Source organism: Megascapheus bottae, chromosome 21, assembly GCF_031878675.1.
Source record: "Megascapheus bottae isolate mThoBot1 chromosome 21, mThoBot2.hap1, whole genome shotgun sequence".
Classification (NCBI taxonomy): Eukaryota; Metazoa; Chordata; class Mammalia; order Rodentia; family Geomyidae; genus Megascapheus; species Megascapheus bottae.
The window spans coordinates 11941072-11956676 of NC_143529.1; the positions used below are offsets into that span (position 1 = coordinate 11941072).

Below are 15605 nucleotides of genomic sequence, written 5' to 3' on the forward strand. Positions count from 1 at the left end.
TGGTCATGGAACTTGAAACCTGGGCCTGAGTGCCGTCCCTGAGCTCTTTTCTGCTCAATATTGCCCCTACCCCTTGAGCCACAGCACCACTTCTGGTTTTCTGGTGTTTAATTGGAGATAAAAGTCTCAGGGACTTCAGTGCCTGGGCTGGCTCTGACCCTTGATCCTCAGATCTCAGTCTCTTGAGTAGCTAGGATAACAGATGTGAGCCACTGCACCCAGCTTCCTTGTGCATTATTAATATATGCTAATTAAACTATGATTAAGGTACAAAAGGTAAACAGATGCAGCAGTTATACTCATTGGATACTTAAAAATGAGCTGTACAGGGGCTGGGAGTTTGGCCTAGTGGTAGAGTGCTTGCCTAGCATGCACAAAGACCTGGGTTCAATTCCTCGGCACTACATGCATAGAAAAAGCCAGAAATGGTGCTGTTGCTCAAGTGGCAGAGTGCTGGCCTTGGGGAAAAAGCCCAAGGACGGTGCTCAGGCCCTGAGTTCAAGCCCCAGTACTGGCAAAAAAGAAAAATGAGCTGTACAACTTGGGAGGTAAAACTGGGAGAAATCAAGGGAAGGGATGACATAGTTCCAAAAGAAATGTACCCATTACCTGACTTATATAACTGTAACCCCTGTGAACATCCCCTTCACTATAACAATTTAAAAAACTGTAATTGAAAACAACATTTTCAGGGCTGGGAGGGTGGCCCTAGTAGTAGATTGTTTACCTAGCATGCACAAAGTCCTGGGTTCAATTCCTCAGTACTACATACACAGAAAAGGCCAGGGTGGTGTTGTAGCTTAAAGTGGTAGAGTCCCTGGAAAGCTCAAGGATAGTGTCCAAGCCCTGAGTTCAAGCCCTACGACTGACCAAAAAAAAGTTTTTTTTCATCATCTTCACATTTTCCCTGTTGGCTGTTTGCCATTGTTCCTGCACTGTCCAATGTGTTTTTTTCTGTGTAGTTATCTTTAGCATTTCATAAATATGAAAATAAATTCACTAGTTAATTAATGTAGAATTAACTATTTACAGTTGTATCTTATGCTTTTTCATCTAAAAACAAGTGACTTTCCAAATGAATAATACATTTTGTATTTGTCTCTAGTACTTCATGTATGTATAATATTATATATAATGTAATCCTTCTTTGTCATAGATGGCATCTTACGTTGCCTAGGTTGTCTTGAATTCCTGCTGCTCAAGTGATTCTTAAATGATCCTAATGAAGTTAGAGTTTGCCAGTATTTAATACGTCTTCTCTATTTAAAAATATAGTGTAATTTTTCACTACCCAAATCGGCAAAGCAAATTTTTATGCTTGCATAGTGGTTTTTTTCTTTTAGATTAACTATGATTTTTTTTTTGTCAGGTCATTGTTTGAACTCAGAACCTAGGCACTGTCCTTGGGCTTTTTCAAGGTCTAGTGCTTTACTAATTTGAACCACATCACCACTTCTGGCCTTTTCTATGTATGTGGTACCAAGGAATTAAACCCAAGTCTTCATGCATGTTAGGCAAGCACTCTACCACTAGGCCAAACTTCCGGCCCTGAACTATGATTTTCGTAACCTAAATGTTTATTAGTTTAAAAAATGCCAGTTTTTATTTCCATAAAACAGTGCTCCAGTAAGGCATTTTACATATTTTTAAAATTTATTTCATTAGTGTGAAATTTGGAAAGATCATTTAAGATCTTAAGACCATCTATATTAAAATTTGTACTTTATATTAGTTCACAACAGTTATAATAAATTATATAGGTAAAGAATATTTCTAGCATATTCTAAAATTTACTCCTCTTTCTAGAGTAAATTTTTAATAACTTATTTCATTGTATTATTGGTAGGAAACCAGCTATCCAGATCCTTTCTATGAAATCCTTTATTGGTTTATACATTTATGACTTGTCTTATTTCCATCAGAAGAATATAAGATCTGAGGGAATCATTCTCTTTCCTACCATATCCACAGATTTAGAGCATTGGTTGGCAATATAGCAGTCATGTAAATATTTGACCAGTTTGTTAGGCAGACCCAAGGATATATAAACTCTTAAAGGTATAGGTTCATTTCTGTTTTTGTGGAGTTTAGCTGGTACTCTGAACTAGGGGAGAGCAAGATACTTTATTACTACTGTTTGAGAGAGTTAGGATTAACTGACATGTTTGTCAGGTGTACGTGTGCATGTGTACACGCATGTGGGTTAAATCAGCTTTTGGCTGCTTTAGGCATTTATACAGAAAAGAGTTAAAAGAGCAGGCTTTCTACTTCTATCCTTGAAAAGGCCTGCTTTCAGGGTTGGCCCTTGGCTGGCATCTGGGAATTTGGGTTTTGGGAGTGTTCCCATCGTTGCCTCTCTGATAAGTGTAGTTTACTGTACCTAAATTGTTTGTGCAAACAATATAGTGTATGTTTAACATCTCCTTTTCTTCTGGAAATCTGGAATTTTGGTACGTGCTAGGCTGAGGATGCCTACGTGACCAACTTTGGACACTGAGTCTGTAAGCTTCCCTTGTTCAACAACATCACATATTTTATTACAGTTCAGTCCAGGAGGTATTATATTAAGTGCATCTTTTTGACTCCACGGGAGAAGACTTTTTCTTTCTTTTTTTTTTTTCTTTTGCCAGTCCTGGGGCTTGAATTCAGGGCCTGGGCACTGTCCTTGGACACTTTCTTCCTCCACCCCCGCTGGACATTTTTTGCCTAAGGCTAGTACTTTGCCACTTGAGCTACAGTGCCACTTCTGGCTTTTTCTGTATGTAGTTCCAGGGAATTGAACCCAGGGCTTTGTGCATGCTATGCAAGTGCGCTACCATTAGGCCATTCTCCTGGCCCGAAAGAAGACTTTTTAAAGCTTAAACTTCATTTTTTTTTACAGGTATTCTCTTAGGACTTTTCCCTTTGCTGACTTGAGTTTGGTTTGTATTATTTAGGTGTAATAAATTATAGTCTTGAATGTGACAATGAGCTGAGTTCTTTGAGTCTCAGGAAGCCCCAAGTTCAGCCCCATGAAGTTCAGGAAAATGCCCAAGAGGCATTCTTTCCCTACTGTGCCTTTTCTTTTCTTTGGTATTGTGATAATTTAATCTGGACGTAGACATATATAATGCTTGCTTACCATGCATAAGATCCTGAGTTCACAGCACTGAAAAAAAGAGGGAGGATAAGTATTTCATTTTTGAGAGGATTATTTCCCCTACAAAAGGATTAACCATAATATGGAAAAGTTAGGGACTTATTTATTATAATTGAATTTTAAAATTTGAGTTTATTTCATATTTTGTAGAGGTATTTCTATTAGGTTAAGATACTCTTCCCTTCATCTATTTCATAAAACAAGTATAGTGAGAATCTGAAATCCCAGTTTGCTTGTTCTGAGAAGTTTGTGTTCTGGGAAAGGACTATTGTTGCTTCAGTTATCCAGTCATTTGCCCCATCTCTGCACGGTTCTTGTGTTGTTTATTTTAGATAGTTCATTTTGACACTTAGATAAACAGAAGCCAAACACACAAGCATATCCAGAATTAGTCCCTGAACTTTGTTTCAGGGTAGAGATAAGACATTTAGACTTCTCTAGTACAGATAAAAATATACAGCTACTAGAAAATAAGCGTTATGTGACTCTTAGATTGTATAGACAAAGAGCATAGTGCTAGTGGTATAAAATAAAATCCTTGCCAGGAAAATTTATGTTCATCCATAGAATCCTCCATTTTATTTGTTAGGGTGATGTATAAAGGGGTTACAGTTACATTCATACGGTAGTAATGGTAGTAAGTACTTCTTGAACATTGTTACCCCTTCCCATGTTTTTCTCTCACTTTCCCTCCTTCCTTCCCCCATAATTCCCTTTTATTTATTTTTTATTTTATTTTATTTTATTTTTTTTGCCAGTCCTGGGCTTGAGCTCAGGGCTTGAGCACTGTCCTTGGACTTTCTCAAGGCCAGCACTCTACCACTTGAGCCTCAGCACCACTTCCAGCTTTTTTGCTACGTATGTGGGGTACCGAGGAATCAAACCCCGGTCTTCATGCATGCTAGGCAAGCACTCTACCACTAGGCCAAACTCCTGGCCCCCCATAATTCCCTTTTAAAAGGATTATAGAGGTTAGGGACAAGATGCTGTTGTTCAATAAAACACCTCTTTCTGCATTTCTGAGTTGAGCAGATGTTCAGAGCATATGATTATTAGATATTTATTTTATTAATAGATAATTTTATTAATTTTATTTATAAACATCGCTTTCATTTTATTTGATCTTTTTTGTCAGTCCTGGGCCTTGAACTCTGGGGCTGAACACTGTCCTTGGGCTTTCTCAAGGCTAGAACTCTACTACTTGAGACACAGCACCATTTCCAGCTTTTTTCTATGTATGTGGTACTGAGGAATTGAACCTGGGTCTTTGTGCATGCTAAGCTAGGACTCCTACCACTAGGCTAAACTCCCGGCCCCTTGATCCTTTTTTTTTTTTTTTTAACAAGCCATGTTTTACTTATTTGATTTTTCAGTTTGTATCTGCCAGTAAGTAAAGTTTTATTTAAAATTATAATTCATGTTTGTGCTTGCCAAAACTTTGAAGGATATAAATTGGCTACCACTAGGTTATAAAATCTTTTATAGAATTTTTTGAAAGTTATGCACCATAATTATATATAATTCCGAAGTTTTCAATTTCTGAATCTTACTTGCATGTTGTATCTTGAAGACATAAAAACTGTAGGCTGAGCCAGGAGCCAGTGGCTCATACTTTTAAACTTAGCGACTCATTAGGCTGAAAGCTGAGGATCATGGTTCAAAGACAGCCTAGGAAGACACGCCTATGAGACTATTATTCCAATAAACTACTCAGAAAAAGCCAGAAGTGGTGCTGTGGCTCATGTGGTAGAGCACTAGCCTTGAGCACAAAGAGGCTCAGGGACAGGATAGCATCTAGACCCTAAGTTCAAGCCCCAGGCCTGGCAGGAAAAAAAAAAAAAGTGTAGACTGCTCTCATTCTCAAAATGTTAGACTCAATAAGTAAAATGCCCTACTGCCAACCAAATATAAGGTCTTGTGTGTTTGTTTTGCCAGTCCTGGAGCTTGAACCCAGAGCCTGAGACTGTCCTTGGCTTTCTCAAGGCTAGAGCTCTACCATTTTAGCCACAGTACCATTTCCAGCTTTTTCTATGTATATGTGGTACCAAGGAATCAAACCCAGGTCTTCATGTGTGCTAGTCAAGCACTCTACCACTAGGCCAAACTCCGGGCTCAAATAGAAGTTTTTCATATAGTTGGCTTGACTAAAATCCTTTTCCTTGCTCTCCCTTGTAAGTTTTGTCCATTAACTAAACTCTCTCCATTGTCTTTTATTAGCTTGTAGTTATTTGGATATATTTCATCAATCTTTTTTTTTCCTGGTGCCTCATGGTAACTCATTTTTATAGCTCAAACTTTTCTCATTTTGCTCATTTTAATTATTTGGCAAAGTTATCTAGATGTAACTTGGTAAACAATTAGAATTCGTTGAAGTTGATTCTGTATTGGAAAATTAATTGAAAGTAAACAAACAAAAAACTCCCAATATTTACACTTTTTTTTTTTTTTTTGCCAGTCCTGGGCTTGAGCTCAGGGCCTGAGCACTGTCCTTGGATTTTCTCAAGGCTAGAGCTCTACCACTTGAGCCTCAGCACCACTTCTGGCTTTTTTTATGTATGTAGTACCGAGGAATCAAACCTGGGTCTTCGTGCATGCTAGGCAAGCATTCTACCACGAGGCCAAACTCCCAATATTTACACTTTTGACATTTGATATAAGGCTGGAAAAACATTTTGAGAAACTCAAAGCTTATGCTGAGTTTTGAGCTGTGAATCTACAATGTAGTTACAATATCTGAAACAGATTTAAAAAATTTTTCAAAGCACATTATTTTCCTTTTTTTTTTAATTCAGTCGTGGGCTTGAACCCAGGCCTGAGTACTGTCCCTGAGCTCTTTCTCTCGAGGCTAGCACTTTACCACTTTGAGCCACAGCTCCACTTCTGGTTTTCTGGTAGTTAATTGGAGGTAACAGTCTTACAGACTTTCCTGCCCAAGCCAGTTTTGAACCCTGTGTTTATGCTTCATATCAGAGCTGGGATGGCAGGCATATGCCACCACACCCAGCTTCTTTTGTTGAGATAAGATCTCTTGAAGGGCTGAGGGTGGTGTACCTTAGTAGTAGAGTGCTTACCTATCATACATGAAGCCCTTGGTTTGATCCCTCAGTACCATATACACAGAAAAAGCCAAAAGCACTGGGGTGGCTCAAGTGAGCACAGAAAGGTTCAAGGATAGAGCCAGACCCTGAGTTCAAGCCTGGATGGTGGCTCATGCCTGTAATCTACCTGGTCACAAGGCTGAGATCTAAGGATTGTGGTTCAAAGCCAGCCTGGGCACTAAAGTCTGAGAAACTCTTTATCTCCAATTAATCACCAGAAAATGGGAAGTGATGCTGTGGTTCAAGGGGTAGGACAGTAGCCTTGAACTGAAGAGTTCAAGGACAGTGCCTAGGCCTTGAGTTCAAGCCGCAGAACTGGCAAAGCTCATTTCTACTGATCTCTGTCTCACTAGTAAGTAGGACTATAGTTGTGAGCCACTATCATTCAGCTAAACTTAATAAAAAAATTTGCTTAGAGTATTTTTAAATTTTAATTATATTTTTATTATCTTTAAGTAACTAGATAAGGAGTTGCCATTCAACAAAGCAGCTTAGGGGCCTGGTGTGTGGCATAGTGGTAGGGTGTTGGTCTAACATACCCAAAGCCCTGCGTTCAATTCCTTAATACCACATACATACAAAAAAGCCAGAAGTGGTGCTGTGACTCAAGTGGTAGAGTTCTAACTTTGAGAAAGTCCAAGGACAGTGCCCAGGCCCTGAACTCAAGCCCCAAGACTGGCAAAAAAAGAAAAAGAAAAAGCATTTTATGAATATATTGCATCATGATTGATGTCACCTCATTCATTATTCTCTCTCACCCTTCCCAACCATACCTCTCCCCTCAGTTTTCTTATTTTTGTAGGCTATGCATTCAATTTTTTTTTTAATTCATGTCCAATGAGCTCTACTGCTCCACTTTTTCACCTATTTTCCTCAGATTCTGTGTGATTTGGCTTTTTCTTTTGGTTAGTCCTGGTCTTGAACTCGGGGCCTGCACACTGTCCTTGGACTTTCTCAAGGTTAGAGCTCTACCACTTGAGCCTCAGCACCACTTCCGGCTTTTTTTCCTATGTATGTGGTACCGAGGAATCGAACCCAGGTCTTTGTGCATGCTAGGCAAGCACTCTACCATACCACTAGGCCAAACTCCCAGCCCCTATGCATTGAATTTTATGACTGCATTCACCCTACCCCTTACTCTTCACTCATCTGCCCTCCTCCCCTTGATCTTAACCCCTACTTTTTAATTACCTGTTTCTTAATGTTTTGTTGGACTGTAAATTAGCCTTTCTAAGGAATTACACCATTTAAATTCTCTCCTCTGTATTCCATATTATGGTCAATACATTTGTGTACATTTGCATCCATACCAAAGTGTTTATAAATTTATAAACATTTTTATAAACTTTTTATAAACATTTATAAATTATGCTTCCACTTATGAGAGAAAACATGCATTCCTTGACACTTTGGATCTGACTTCACTTAACATAATTTTTCCTAGGTTCTTCTATTTCTTTGCAAATGACACAATATCATTCTTTCTAACATATGAGTAAAATTTCATGTTTATATTTTACCATATGTTCTTGATCCTTTGTTCACTGAAGGGCATCTGGGATGATTCCATACTTTGGCTGTGATGAATAGTGCTGCAGTGCTGCTGACTTTACTGTATTCTAATTAGTAATCTTGTGAATAAATGCTCAAAAATAGAATTGCTAGATTATAGGGTAGTAATCTGTTTAGTATTGTGAAGGTCCTCCATACTGCTTTCCAGAGTGGTTGAGTAAGTTTACATTCCTACCAGCAGTTTCCTAGGATTTCTTTTGGCCCACATGTATGTCAGCATCTGTTATTGTGTGTATATATAGTATTGCCCATTTAGAGTAATTTATTTACCCAGTATTTTATCATGTGATTCTATTCCCTCCTCATACTTTTTGGTAAATATAGAGAGTTGTATAATTATTACAAAAAATCTAGTTTTGGAACACACACACACACACACACACACACACACACACACACACACACACACCCCACTCCAGAAAAACTAACATTTAGTTGTTCTTTAATACCTTAATTTATTTAGCATGTCTAATATACAAAATACTATAAAATATAAGAATGGATATGGTAGGGCTGGGAGTTTGGCCTAGTGATAGAGGTCTTGCCTAAACCCAGGTTTAATTCTTCAGTACCATATACATAGAAAAAAGCTAGAAGTAGTGCTGTGGCTCAAGTGGTAGAGCTCTAACCTTGAGAAAGCCCAAGGACAGTTCCCAGGCCCTGAGTTCAAGCCCCAGGATGGCAAAAAGAATGGATACTATTGAATTTCTTTTAAAATTATTTGATCTCTGGGCTGGTTAGTATTTAAAAGTTGATCTCAACTGGGTACCACCTGCGCACAATTGTAGTCCTATCTGTTCAGAAGGCTGAGATCTGAGGATTGTGTTTTGAAGTCAGTCCTGGGTGGGAAAGTCCAGGAGAATCCAGTTAACTGTCAGAAAACCAGAAGTGCCTTTACGTGATATAGCACTAGCCTTAAGCAAAAGAGCTCAGGGACAACACCCTAGTCCTATGTTCAAGCCCCATGACTGGCCAAAAACCAACAACAAAAAAAGGTTGCTAGCGTGACAGGACCGTGTGTGTGTGTGTGTGTGTGTGTGTGTGTGTGTGTGTGTGTGTGTGTGTGTATGATAAAGTGTAGTATATACAGGGGAGGATTCCTGTAAATTAGTTGTTCAAAAGAATAATTGGTTTGAACTTACAGTTTAACAAAAAATGAATACTAGGAAGCCAAAATGTTACCCAAGGTCAAGGCAGGTCAAATGGAGGAAGGTCACATAAGTGGGGAGAAGGGTGGTCAAATATAATCAGAATATTCAAAGTATAGATGTGAAAATGGAACCAGGTAACTTGAGTACTAGGAGAAATGGGGGAGAATAGTGGAATAATATTGACATTGACCAAAAGGTATTATATCATAAACTGAATGTTGAATTCAAACATCTTTGTACAACTACTTAAAAATAAAAACTTAAAAGTTGATAGCTTGGATATTTTCTCTTTTAAAATGCATAAATAATCATTATTATAAAGGGAAGAGGTTACACTTACATGTCAGGTAGTAAATACATTTCCTTTTGAATAGGGTTAACCCTTCCCCCTTTTTTTCCCATTTTTTCCTGTCTCCACACACAAGTTATATATTTCATTTTCATAGTGTCTAGTGAGTATCACTGCTGCATTTGTTCACCCTTTTCTCCTACTCTGTTTGTGCCCTCCCTTGCTCTCCCAAAGGCAGATAAACTAACAAAGACAAAAGATAAGGAAAACAAAAACATCAACAAAGAAAAAAAACCTCTTGTTTACATTGCTTAATATAATTTTTTCCAAGAGTGGCAGTGCCACTCTTTCTGATGGAAGCATAGAATTCCATTATGTATGTATACCATATTTCCTTCATTCAATGAGGGGCATCTGGATTGATACCATATCTTAGCTATTGTAAATAATGCTACGGTGAACATGGTTAGGCTGGTGATTTTAGTGTGGCCTTGTTGTGGTCAGCAGGATAAATGCCCAGGAGTGGGATTGCTAGGTCATATGGAAGGTTTATGTTTAGTCTTTTGCAGAATCTCTGTAGTGTTATTCCAGAATGGTTGAACAGGTTTACATTCTCACCAGCAGTGTAGTAGTGTTTCCTTTTGGCCACATCCCTGATGTCATCTTTTATTATTGCTTTTTATTTTTGTCAGTCCTGGGCTTAAACTCTAGGCCTGGGTACTGACCCTGAGCTCATCAGCTCAAGGCTACTGCTCTACCACTTGACCCACAGTGTCACTTTTGGTTTTCTGGTGGTTAATTGGAGATAAGAATCTCATGGTCTTTTGTGCCCGGGCTGGCTGGCTTTGAACTGTGATAGTCAAATCTCAGCCTCCTGATTAGCTGGGCAACCAGCTCCCAGCTTTATTACTTTTCTTGATAATGACCATTCTAACTGGAGTGGGGTGGAATCCTAATGTTGTTTGGATTTGCTTTTTTTTTTTTTTAATTTCCCTTACCCTTTTCTGTAATATTTAATGATACCTAGTTTGTATATTTCCTTTGATGGATACTTCTTTGGACACAAAAATGTTTAAGAAGTGGAGGAGTGGTAAGAATTTTGTGTAAAAGGGATTGCTTTGCGAGATGTTTTAATATTTGTTTCTTGCTTAGATGGTTCAAATTAATGAGTAGAAGAAAGCTATTGACTAAATGAAAAATTGAAATTTTACTCAGCAATTTGAATTTGAAGGATTTATTAGGAAAATTTATTCTATCATGCAAATTAAGATGGTTTATGTAATGCTATTTTTTAATTTTAGCTTCCCAGAATCAAGAACGACTATGTGCATTCAAAGACCCATATCAACAAGACCTTGGGATAGGTGAGAGTAGAATCTCTCATGAAAATGGAACAATATTATGCTCAAAAGGTAGCACTTGCTATGGCCTATGGGAGAAATCAAAAGGAGACATAAATCTTGTAAAGCAAGGCAAGTAATATTATTTTTATAAATGGCTTTGTGTTTCATTAATTGAAGTCTATCTAAAAAGAACATGTAGTTAGATTAAAATCCATTACAGACAAATAGTAAGTTTTAAAGATGTATATGTACATAATTATATATACACATGTGTATTTATACACCTGTAAGTCCCAAATTTGTAAGGCAAAATTTAGTTTTAGCTTTAAAACACTTATTACGTTAATATACAGTGAAATGAAGCTTGAAAAATAAATCTATAAAGAAAAGCAAAAGCTTATAATTTCATACCCTTAAAAATATTTTTACAGGGCCAGGAGTGTGGCCTGGTCGTAGAGTGCTTACGTAGCATGTACAAAGCCCTGTACATACACAGAAAAAGCTAGAAGTGGTGTTGTGACTCAAGTGGTGAAGTGCTAGCCTTGAGAAAGCTCAAGGGCAGTGTTTTGGCCCTAAGTTCAAGCCCCAGGACTAGAAAAATAAATGAATAAATGAATAAATAAATAACCCCCCCAAATCCAGGCACTAGCGCCTCACATATGTAAACTTAAAAACTTAGGGGAATCAGTCTGGCTAAACAGTTTATAAGACTCCTTTATAACTGATAGATGTGATTGTGCATGCCTGCTATTATCGCTTAGTATTTCAGGCTTATACCTGGGTAGGAAATTAGAACCTATCAAAAATAACTAACCAGTATAGAGCTCAGGGACAGCACCCAGGCTCAGAGTTCAAGCCCCAAGATCCACAAAGCAAAACCCCCGGTATAATAAGGTCTGCAAATGGACTAGCAAGTATGAGACTCTGGAGTCAAACCCAATATTGAAGGAAAATTCATAATTATAATAAAGATTTTTGCTAATAGTTTATCACTTAATGTATGTTTTCTATATGCCTTTATGTTTACATGTGCATGTATTTTTCAAACTTTAATCTGTATACTTTCATATTCTTTTCATATCCTAATGAAGGAAAAAAAGCTATGAAAAAGGGTATGCTATTACTTATACAGAATTATCATATTATATTTAAAGATGTGTATGTATATTTCTGATGTGTCTGTGATATCCTTTGCCATTTTTAAAAAATTGGTTTGGGGGCTGGGAGTTTGGCCTAGTGGTGGAGTGCTTACCTATCATGCACGAAGACCTGGGCTTGATTCCTTGGTAACACATACATAGAAAAAAGCCAGAAGTGGTGCTGTGGCTCGAATGGTAGAGCTCTAGCCTTGAGAAGGCCCAAAGACAGTGCTCATGGCCTGAGCTGAAGCCCAGGACTGGCCAAAAAAATTGGTTTTGAAGATTATAACTTAGGTATACCTGCTTTCTCATATTTAGTGCAAATTGGGCAAGGTGGCTCACCAGCTAACTCAGGAGGCTGAGATCTGAGGATCAAGGTTCAAAGCTAGCTCAAGCACAAAAAAACCTAAGACTCTTATCTCCAGTTAACCTCTAGAAAACAGGAAGTGGTGCTTGGCTCAAGGGTAGGGTGGTAGCCTTGAGCTAAAGAGCTCAAGGACAGCACCTAGGCCAAGTTCAAGCCCCATGACCCACCCCCCAAAAATCATATTTAGTGCAGTTATTTGCTTTCTTTTTATCTTTGTTTATCATTTTGTTTCTAACTTGTTTATGTTAACACTGGTTTATAGGATGTTGGTCTCACATTGGAGATCCCCAAGAATGTCATTATGAAGAATGTGTAGTAACTACCACCCCACCCTCAATTCAAAATGGAACATACCGTTTTTGCTGCTGTAGCACAGATTTATGTAATGTCAACTTTACTGAAAATTTTCCACCTCCTGACACAACAGCACTCAGTAAGTAACTTTTCTTTGTAATTCCATTCTCTAGAGACTTTGAAAATACAAAATAAAGTATTCAAGGCTGAAAGGTATAAGAGGGAGAATTCTAGTATACAATATTATAATTAGTTAACACTCAAAATCTAAGAGATTATAAGGACTGGCAAGCTATCAGTGTAGTACAAGATACATTTGAATCAAAATGTAATACTTATGCTGGGAATGTGACTTGTGGTAGAGTTGTTGCCTAAGCATGCATGAAGTCTCCAGTTCAATTCCTCAGTACTGTATAAACAGAAAAAGCCAGATGTAGCACTGTAGCTCAAGTGGTAGAATGCTAGTTTTGAGCAAAAGAATCTCTGGGAGGGGCAGGGAGTTTGGCCTCGTGTTAGAGTTCTTGCCTAGCATGTAGAAAGACCAGGTTCAATTCCTTGGTCCCACATACATAGAAAAGGCCAGAAGTGATGCTGTGGCTCAAGTGATAGAGCTCTATCCTTGAGAAAGCCCAAGGACAGTGCTCAGGCCCTGAGTTCAAGCCCCAGGACTGGCCAAAACAAACAGAAAAGTATATACGTACTTAGTCTTCCCCTTACATTCACATTTGTAAGAATTTATCTGGAAGATATATCTTTAGTAATATGAAAATTCACATATGGAATCATTCACTGTATTATCACTTATAATCACATAATATTAGAAACTACATGTCCAGTGGCCGGGAGTTTGGCCTAGTGGTAGAGTGCTTGCCTAGCATGCACGAAGACCAGGGATTGATTCCTCAGTATTACATACATAGAAAAAGAAAGCCAGAAGTAGTGCTAAGGCTCAAGTGGTAGAGCTCTAGCCTTGAGAAAGTCCAAGGAGAGTGCTCAGGCCCTGAGCTCAAGCCCAGGACTGGCAAAAAAAAAAAAAAGAAAGAAACTACATGTCCAAGAATAGGTAATTAGTTTAAATGTACTGTTATATATACATATTAAAATTCACATATGGAATCATTCATTGTATTATCACCTGTAATCACATAATATTAGAAACTATATGTCCAAGAATAGGTAATTACTTTAAATGTATGATGATATATACATATATAGAAGTTGTGGGGTTCATTTTGCTCTTTTTAGCTAGTCCTGGAATGTGAACTCAGAGCCTGGCTACTGTCCCTGAGCTTCTTTTGCTCAAGACTAGCACTCTACTACTAGAGCCACTTTGCTACTTCTGATTTTTTCTCTTTATGTGGTACTGAGGAGTCAAACCCAGGGATTTGTGCATAGTAGGCAAGCACTTTATCATCAAGCTACATTCTTAGCCTTAATGTTTATTGTTTGTTTTATAAAGGGCTTAATGCAGTCTGTTTCCCTCTAAAGTAGGGTATAATTAATTATATTCCATTCACTATTACAATAGAATGTCTTTTTTCTTTCTTTCTTTTTTTTGCCAGTCCTGGGCTTGAGCTCAGGGCCTGAGCATTGTCCTTGGACTTTCTCAAGGCCAGAGCTCTACCACTTGAGCCTCAGCACCACTTCTGGCTTTTTTCTATGTATGTGGTACCGAAGAATTGAACCCGAGTCCTCATGCATGCTAGGCAAGCACTTTAACCACTAGGCCAAACTCCCAGCCCCCAGGATGTCTTTTTTCTATTGAAAATAATTATTTTTAAAATTTATTTCCCATGAAATTGACTTCTAAGAGTCTAGTGCGTCTGGTTTTTGTTTGTTTGTTTAAATTTTCTGCCATTACTAGGACTTGAACTCAGGGCCTAGCACAAGACTGGCATTCCATCATTTGAGCCACCACTCCACTTCTGGCTTTTTGCTGGCTAATTTAAGAGTCAGATTTATCTATGTAGATTGACTTCAGACGGCAATTCTCAGATCTCAGCCTCCTTAACAGCTCTTAGCTTTCTTTTCTTTTCTTTTCTCCTCCTCTTCTTCCTCCTCCTCCTGTTCTTTTTTTTTGTTTGTTTGTTTTGTTTTTGTAAGGCTTGAACTCTGGCCTGGGCGTTGTCCCTGAGCTCTTCAGCTCAAGGCTACGGCCCTACCTCTTGAGTCACACCGCACTTCCAGTTTTTTGGTAGTTAACTAGAGATGAGAGTCTCTTGAACTTTGGTGCCCGGGCTGGCTTTGAACCATGACCCTCACCTCAGATCTCAGCCTCTTGAGTAGCTAGGATTACAGGCATGAGCTACCACGCCCGACTTTGACTGTATTATATCTTATTCCAAAAAAAAAACCAACTGAAATACTTTGTTTTAAATAAATTAATATTAGTTTATAAATAAATATGATGTTAAAAATTTATTCTGTATTAATAGTGGGTTTCTAGGCATTACTTTTATACTCCTTTTCATTCTGAAGTACAGGGCAAATGCTCAGGCTGTGAGAGTCCCAAAAGACTAGGTTCCAGTAAGCAATAAGCCCGTTAAAGAGGGGAGAAGGGGGAGGGAAAGAGGAGGAAAAAGGAGGGGAGAAAAGATATTTATTTAACACAGCCATGAGAGGAGGGAAAATAAGCATTTCGCCAATCTTTGGAAAACAGATGTGATCTTTAGGTTAAAACAGAGGCAGGATTAGGGAGAGGGGGAAGAGTTATGCATAATTAGTAATCCTATTTATGCAGCCTAAATGTGGTTTGATTGATTACTGTCTCAGGCTTAGTGAGGCTAGAGCCCTGTCACAATAGAAAAGGCTTTGCAGTGTGAGCAGTAGATTTGATTCTTGTCAGTTGATGTTTAGTGATCAGTCCTGTCCTTCCTAGAAACACAGGAGAAAAAATTTGAATAGCCAGAGATGGACAGTACTAAGTTAGGGCAGTGACCTATGCCTTCCTTCACTTTGAATGTTAATATGCTTATGATTGTAAGAAAAACATTGGCAGGACCAAAATAATGTATTCTAAGATGCCTGCTTTTAAAACATTGAAAGATACTTATAAAATATACTTGTGTCAGATTTTACATAGTCAGTAGTAGATAAACTTTTGTATTTATCCTATATTTATTTGCTAGTAAAATTTTATAAAGAAGCTAGTCCTAAACTCAATGGATTAAACAGTAAACATGTATTCTCGTGTTCATAGATCTATAGGTCAGC

General features: G+C 38.1%; 1 protein-coding gene across 1 annotated transcript in view; it reads left to right on the forward strand.

Moving 5' to 3' along the window:
* The window catches only part of Bmpr2 (bone morphogenetic protein receptor type 2), a 101952-nt gene that overhangs the window by 44370 nt on the left and 41977 nt on the right, over positions 1–15605 (forward strand). The window contains exons 2-3 of the mRNA XM_090354613.1: positions 10551–10721; positions 12361–12531. Of these exons, the coding sequence (XP_090210739.1) occupies positions 10551–10721; positions 12361–12531 (342 nt within the window). The remainder of the gene's footprint in view (positions 1–10550; positions 10722–12360; positions 12532–15605) is intronic.